Genomic DNA, 8,379 nt, shown 5'->3' with positions numbered 1-8,379 from the left:
GTTTCTACATGAAGATTAGACAAAACTTTAGGCTTCCCAGCACAGGAAACCACAAGAGATAATTTATCTCCTCGATAACCGAAACATTATTACCGTTTTTGTTGTAAAAAGGAATGGGGTGTTTAAAATTTCCTGTGATAACGGTGATTCATTGATTAGTTATACGGTACTTTTAGGGAAAATAAGACTCACAAATATATTTACACATATTACCTATATTGCAATGCAAATGTAATACAAATAGATCTTATATATTCTGCAAAATAATTACGAAATTAAGATAGAATTTTGCAATTAAGCTATTTCACATTGCAACATACAAAAATTAGCATAAATTATTACATCACAGAATTCCAGAGCTGCTTTTAAACAACACTCAAGTTATTAGTAGTTATTTTTCATTTTCCAACAATATAACTAAAAGTGTGACGTTCTGTTAATAATTTCCTACAAACTCTCTTACGTGTAAAATCACTACAATTCATATATAATCATTATATACATAACAACTTAAATTTGAGGAACTAGATTAATTACACCGGGAAAGGGAGTATTACTTAGGAAACATACAGAAAATTAAGTTTACAATTCTTTGGATAAAATAAGTATCCCCTTCATTATCATGTCTTAAGTAATAAATATCAATAAATACGGGAAGAACGCGGCAATGATCTTTGAAACCAATTTAAGAAATAATAATCGAGGGAATAAAGTCTTTTACGATTAATTTGAGCATCATTTGGCGACCCAATTATATTAAACGATGTCATGGTGATTGGCACCGGTGAGGGGTTGTTGTGCCTACAAAACAAACAAAATTTTATTTTCAATATTATGCCGCGATTGCGAAATGATGATTAAAACAAAGACATATGCATAAACTTACCAATGTTCATAATCATGATGCGTGAAACAAAAAAAAACATGGACGAGTTCGAATGACTAACAATGGTTAAATTGTTAATGTTATTATAAAATTGTTCAGATGAAAGGATACGCAACCCTTAAAATTCATTAAAGCAATAATCAACTACTAACAGTTATATAGCTAAAAAATGAAATGCAAAAGTTTTTTTGGCACAATACAGATTAACATACATACATGATTACAAAAATATTAATTGATATATGTTTATATTAATACCGACGGACATGCGAACATTAGAATAATACTGTAACTTTCAATCACAAGTTAATTTAATCATGATCTAAGTATGAATTAATTTGGCAATCAATTATTATAGTTCCATTCCAAGAAGCCAAACTAAAATATGTGATACATATTAGACTAGACCACTGGTCCATTCCAAAATCTATCACATATAACATTGATTCTGCTAATCATTATTACATAGCAACAGTGTAACAATATATAAATCAATCATATGCCTATAACGATTTGCAGTAAACTCAGTAAGGTGAAACGAAAGTTAAACATTCCAAAAACACATCTTTATAAATCCACTTATGCTCATAGTACGCTTAAAATATGTATAAAATGGACAGATTATCTAGATGTCATATTATTATAATCTAATGTTAGTGCCCTTACCTCTTCGCCAACGGTACTCGGACACACTCGCGTATTTGGGTAATTTTTTTCTAATGAAAATTGATCTTCGGTTGTTTTCCGATACACTGGATTGTCGAAGTTCATTGATGTTAGATTGCGATGTACATAATTTCTATAAACTATGTATATTAACTGCAACAAATGTAAAAATGATTAATTAGTTACGCTACAGAAAGGGATTTCATAAATGATGGCCATATTTGAAGGAATTTTACGTATTGGAAATGTATGCATGGAAGTGTGTGTTGCCTATCCATAGGAGTATGTCATCACAGAAACAAGATTTTCAAAATCTAAAATATTGCAAAATCATTCCAGTTTTAAAATTGGATTGGTGCTGAAATGGTTGTAGTGGTGCTGGTTATTGGCTAACGCTGGGGCCTCTGTATGGAGGACAGACCAGCGGTCGTGAGTGTGGAGCTTGCTTAAATTTTCAAGGACTCCATATTGGCTGTTCGGTAAAAGTTCCAAAATTTGTGCTTGTTCCTTGGTTTCCTTTTCTCAGTGACTGCAATACAAGGCCTTACTTGGGTTTTTGGATATCACTTTACAAACTTCCTATATCAAGGTAAATCCCTATGCCAGAATTTCAAACGAATTTAGAATGCCCCGAGGATGTTGTGCCTCCATTTTGGGGGCAAACTCAACTGTTACATCGATCACGCATAGACGACAAGTTCAGGGACACCGCGTAGGAGGGGGGGGGGGATTTGGCAGGGGGATTTGGCATTCGCAAAGTTCCCGACTCCCCTCTTCTTTACAGTGGATTCTCGTTTGCGTTACACTCATCTCGGCGATGTCACGTCATGCTGCGCTGCAAAGTAGTGACGCTACATAAAGATTTCATATTTTTAAGTGCGCCGCGTCATAAACTGTAGTAATATAATATACAGTGATATTTATTAAGAACTAGACATAGGGATGTACGCGTTGTATTGTATTGTTTTTCTCTATGTCTACTTTTAAAAGGTAAAATCTCTTCTGAACACAAGCTACAGGCCTTTCTACATACTTCATAGAAAATAAACCTCTTACTCACCTTAAACGGACACTACACCAATTGACAATGGCAACTTTCTCTTAAGGTGAATACATGGCACACGAACGAAAATTAAAATACAGAAACTAAACCAACCACAATGAAGTTAATTGACATAACAGCCAGATCTTTATTTGTTTTAAAAAGTTATTTTGGTTGCAGAAAATTAGGGGCCGTCATAAGCATTGTCTATTTAAAGTAGACAGCGAAAAACAATACACGTAAATCCCTATGTCTACTTCTTAAAAAATATCACGATTTATAGTATAATATACAGAGTGGCCCAACGAGAAGTATACAGAGGGCTTTTAGGGTACTAAATTTAGAAATTTCGAAAAATCCTCGAACACGTCAATTTTGTATTTGAGGGGGACAACTTTTGGAATACAAATCACGAACCCAAGTCTTCACCCTTCTATGTAGGAAGCTTAACCCCTAAAATTTTAAATGGAATCCTATGGCAAATGGCACATTATTTGAAAGCCAATTTAATCGTGATTACTAATCTGCTTTGCTTTTTAAATTCTATTGATTCGTTTCGGAGATATTCGCATTTGAAATGGTTTTTTCCCCTGATTTAAGTCCTTTAGATTACTTCTTGTGGGGATATTTAAAGAATAAAGTTTATGCTACTCCGCCCGGAACATTACAAGGGTTGCGAGCACGTATAACCATAGTGTAAAAATAGAATACACTATGATATAACTCAACAATTTCGAGCGATTACCCCTGAAATCTTGCAACATGTACGGCAGCGTTTTGAAGCAAATCTTTATTATTGCATGGAAGCAGGCGGAATTTATTGAAATAAATGTTGTGTGTTTAAAGTTATTTGTTATTTTTTGCACAATTTGAACCTTGTATAAAGTAAAATTTTAATACAAGGTGACTTAAATCGCATTTCAAATGCGAATATCTCCGAAACGAATCAATAGAATTTATAAAGCAAAGCAGATTAGTAATCACGATTAAATTGGCTTTCAAATAATGTGCCATTTGCCATAGGATTCCATTTGAAATTTTGGGGTTAAGCTCCCTACGTAGAGGGGTGAAGACTTGGGTTCGTGATTTGTATTCCAAAAGTTGTCCCCCTCGAATACAAAATTGACGTGTTCGAGGATTTTTCGAAATTTCTAAATTTAATACCCTAAAAGCCCTCTGTATACTTCTCGTTGGGCCACTCTGTATTTATTTTTATTTGTAGTGTAGCCATTGAATAATAAATCTTATTATTCAATGCTGTAGCTTAAGTGAGAAGGCATTCATTTTAAAAACATGAGATCTTTATTAACGAACCTCGAGATCGTTTATAATTTTGTATTGCTGTCTGTCTGTCCGTCCGTCCGTCTGTCCGTGTGCACGATAACTTTGTGTAGAAACGTCAGACCGCTTTGCAAATTGATACACATGTTCTTCAGGATATAGGAAAGGTCGCTATTGTTTTTTGGCTACATAGACTAACGGGCCAAAAAGTTACTGCCCAAACCTCCAAAAAGGGTTTCTCTTATAACTCTTGTTACAAAGAACATATGAATGTCCGGTTTTCTGTGTTAATAAATATTTCTTAAACTTCAGGCAACTATGCAGATGCAAAAAAATATTGCACATTACAACTTTTATATTTGCGCAATCCCAATTTTTTTATTTGTTACGGTATTTAATGGAAATTTTGTAGGTAGGCACTTCGAATAAAAGTAAAACTAATGCCGAATCAAAAAATTTGTTTTGCGCATGCGCAGTCGGTTTATTTAATTTGTTAAGATATTTAAATGAAATTTTGTATGTAAGCACCTCGAATAAAAGGAAAACTGATACCGATCAAAAAATTTGTTTTGCGCATGTGCAGTCGTTTTTTTTTATTTGTTAAGATATTTAGGTAGATGAAATTTTGAATGTAGGCACCTCGAATGAAAGTAAAACTAGTACCGAATCAAAAAGTTTGAAGGTCAGTTACTACAAATCCATGGGAGAGGAAGTTATCATGGTTAACCAAGGAAGGAGAGTAGCTACAGCGACGTGCTTCGGAGGTTGAAGGGTTAAGCCTCCAAGGATGAAATACTCACTAGACACAATAAAGAACGTATCAAGAACGCAAAGGAGAAAGGGGATAACGTGTGTTATGCTCAGAGCTGGGTACTGCCTCGCGTTTACTCAAACTGCTCGGCACTCGAGCGCTTTTTTCTGTCGACGAGCGGTTTTTACGCTCATGAGCGTTTTTTTTCCGCTCGCAAGCTTTTTTTCGCTCGCGAGCTGTTTTTTCCGCTCCCGGGCGCTTTTTCCCCTCTTGAGCGTTTTTTCCGCTCACGAGCACTTTTCCCGAGCGCTCGCGATAAACCGCTCGAGCACATTTAGGATTGCTCTGAAATCGCAAGCGGTTTTAAACAACTCGATGCTCGCGAGCATTTTTGAGAATATAAGAGTGCTCGACACTCGAGCGGTTTTTTAGAACGCTCGACCCAGCTCTGGTTATGCGGACCACCTGACCATACAGGGGCGCGCAAAGTGTTGGAAAACTTAACGAGATAGTAAATGTCACCTTGCATGCTGTCGATGATTGGATAAAGGCAAGCAAGCTAAAACTATCAGCCGTAATATTAAATAGGCACTGGCACCTAAAAGAGGTGAAGACAGTCCACCAAGGAAAAGTAGGGGAATGATCATAGATTCAAGACTATCGATGGGGGGACACGTAAAAGTGGCACTAAAGTTAATGGGGAACCTCAGCCGACTTCCACTGAAAGTAGCGCCCAAAAAAAGCTCGACAAGGTATAGTATAAGAGTAATAAAAGATAATAAAAGAATTGGACAAAAGAAAACTAGGAGGATGATACAAAATATACAGCCTTTACTGGCAGAAGGGAATCGCTAGGTCAAGGAGTAGTTTTAATGGGTAAGGCCAACCTGAATCGGAATGGAGAATCCCACACTACCTTGCGCCAATAGATCTAAGGCGGTTTGTGCTTATGTTCCACCCATACACAAAAAAAAGGAAGGTGACTTCAAAGTTCAATTACAGTATTTGTTATTGGTTTGTGTGATGGGTCGGTAGTTTTGAGGGCGCAATATATTTTTTGGGTTTGATTGCAGTCGTATTTTTGCATAAATGCCAAATGGGATTATTTTTCATGACTCCTGATTTTTTAAATGTTGTTTGAATACTGCGACTGAACTAAAATTCTCCGATGTTGTCGTAGAGGCTGAAACTGTACTGAAACTGTGAAACTGTAAGATGCAAATATTTTTCCCACCATTTTTTCCTAGAGTTAGTTAAGTATACATTTTTTATAAGCTTTTTTACAATGGAGAATAAAATTGATTTGATTGATTGATTTGATTGAGTTAGTTTTGGCGGGAGGACTTCTCGGCTGGACCTGGGTTATTACAACCAGAAGACAAATTTAAAGAGTCTTTTAGTGGAGGGTGAGTTTGAGACTCACTTTCAAATACTAAGCTAATTGTTTCAAGCTACTGCTACCGTTCAAATAAATTAAAACTTACCCCACTCATTAGGAGGAATACAATTCCAGTAACAACGATGACTATAATTGCGATTGTTCCTGAACTGGTGTCATCGGATTCTATAACCACTTTAGTTGGAATACCTGCAAGCAATTGTGATGCTTAATCTAAAACCATGTTCCTTTCAATATTAAGCAAAACATGAGAATGGATGAGAAAAAATAAAAATTACATCAAAGCAGTTTGCAATAGTTACATTTACGCCTATTAGGATTAAATAACAAACTGCTTTAAACTGTGAACATCTAACATACTATTTGTAAATTAACTAGCAAAGAAGCGGTAACAAAACTACTACATTAATCAATTGTTACAACGCCACAATTAAAAGAATGAAGCACAGAATTTGGATGCACCTCTTTTAAATATTGTGCTATTGATTCCTAAAACCAAAGAATATAATTTTCATTATAGAACAAATTACTCAATTTGATGTTCACTTTTGATACCTTAGTACTTTGAACGGTACTTGAAACGCTATACCTACCCAAAGGAAATAAAAGACAAAATTTACTCATTCTAAAAAGTAAGAACTTATTTTTGGTCACGAAATATGATTAAAATTCACATTTTCTATAATATGGATGCATTTATTCAATCTTTTGAAATCCGCCTTTATATGCACGTTCAAAATTTGTAAGCACAAAGAAAATTGAACAGTGCATGTATTTTCTAAGTAAAACACAATTAATTATTGTTTCTGCTAACGTTCTACATCATTCTCAGTGTTTCCATGAAACAGCCGAAAGTTTTGATGTAGTACTATTACAAGTACTCTGCAGAGCATAAATGCGTGCTAAAAAATGCTCAAATGGAAAGAGCTTCAAAAAATGATGAGAATTTTACGCTCATTAAGCAAACTGCTTTGAAGTTAATAGGGTTAGTAAAATAAATATGACGGTGAAATAAAGCAAGGTAAGGTTAGATCATCATCGATTAATGGTATTTCAAATTCTGTACTCACTCGTTGTTTCAACGTCTGTATGGGTTTGGAATTGCTTTGTTAAATCTGAATGAGTCACTGAATACGGAGTTGTAACGTTATCTGCTAAATAAATATAAAAAATAATAACGTTGTTTTAATAATAACCCAAACTACTAGACAATTTTCAACTACTTACTGTCCTGTACACATGTAAGGCCATCGGATAACATCCGCAAACCTTCTGGGCAAGCGCAAGATATTAGTGGAGAGTTTTGATTAATCTGCGGCGCAGGCAAACATAAGTGTGAGCAATGACCGTTTACAGCTTGACAATGATTTTCTCCATCTGGCTGACGGTATGGATGATACACATGGATAACCATAGGATTTTGTATCTAAAAATCATGCATTACTACCAGTCACAAAAACGGGATACGCACCATTTCTGTAGCAGTAACCGCTTGTACGTCCTTCCCTGTAAATTTATTAGCCTTAAATACTGCGAATTTATCCCAATCTGTCCAATAAACCCAATCTTCGAAGGTAGTGATGGAAAATGGATGGCGCAGAGTATCAGGTGAAAAAAGTATGACCCGTCTGCTTCTTCCATTATAATCGCACGATGAAATTGTATTCAACTTTGCATCCACCCAATATACACGCTTCTTTACTAAATCCAAAGTTAAACCATTTGGCCATTTCACTTCGAAGGATACAATCGTCTGGCGATGAGATCCATCCATTCCCGCACGTTCGATTTTTGGATCATATCCCCAATCAGTCCAAAACATCCACCCTTCTATAGGATTTAACGCTATAGCTCTCGGCTCTTCCAGATCATCCTTTATTAACACTTTCCTCATTTGCCCTTCGAAATTTGCCAATTCGATGGTATTCTTCCCTGTGTCAGTCCAGTATATGTGGTTGTAAATCCAATCAACCGCCAGACCATCGGTTGTTGTGATATCGTTACTTATAACGACTGAACGTTCGCTTCCTTCGTCAATTGGAGCTTTATATATTTTTTGGTCCGTAACGTCACTCCAAAAGATCATGCCCGTTCGAAAGACGAAATCCAAAGCTGTAGCGGAGCAAGTCTCATTTACTATACTCGTCATTTCGTGATGGTCCAGCGATATTTTGCGTATGTCCCTACGGCGTGCGAATAACAATGAAGCGTGACCTTCGGTAGCTTTACACCTGGTTAAATCGCGAGGATCTCGCATGTAACCGTGCTGGCATTCGCATTTGAAGGTACCCTTATCGTTTATGCACATTTGCGAACAGCTACCTGGTATTTCACATTCGTTTATATCTACAAAT

General features: G+C 35.9%; 1 protein-coding gene across 2 annotated transcripts in view; it reads right to left on the bottom strand.

The window, feature by feature from the left end:
• Window positions 1-721: 721 nt before the first annotated feature.
• LOC116165482 (very low-density lipoprotein receptor-like) overlaps window positions 722-8,379 on the bottom strand; it is a 128,937-nt gene continuing 121,279 nt past the window's right edge. For both annotated transcript variants that reach the window (XM_031479952.1, XM_031479954.1), the window contains 6 exons: window positions 7,497-8,371; window positions 7,253-7,451; window positions 7,096-7,179; window positions 6,111-6,214; window positions 1,553-1,705; window positions 722-801 (listed from right to left, as the gene is read on the bottom strand). In XM_031479952.1, the coding sequence (XP_031335812.1) occupies window positions 757-801; window positions 1,553-1,705; window positions 6,111-6,214; window positions 7,096-7,179; window positions 7,253-7,451; window positions 7,497-8,371 (1,460 nt within the window). In that variant the 3' untranslated portion in view covers window positions 722-756. The remainder of the gene's footprint in view (window positions 802-1,552; window positions 1,706-6,110; window positions 6,215-7,095; window positions 7,180-7,252; window positions 7,452-7,496; window positions 8,372-8,379) is intronic.

Source organism: Photinus pyralis, unplaced genomic scaffold, assembly GCF_008802855.1.
Source record: "Photinus pyralis isolate 1611_PpyrPB1 unplaced genomic scaffold, Ppyr1.3 Ppyr1.4_LG3a, whole genome shotgun sequence".
Taxonomy (NCBI): domain Eukaryota; kingdom Metazoa; phylum Arthropoda; class Insecta; order Coleoptera; family Lampyridae; genus Photinus; species Photinus pyralis.
Note: the sequence above shows the minus strand (reverse complement) of the source record. Positions and strands in the feature narration are given on the sequence as shown.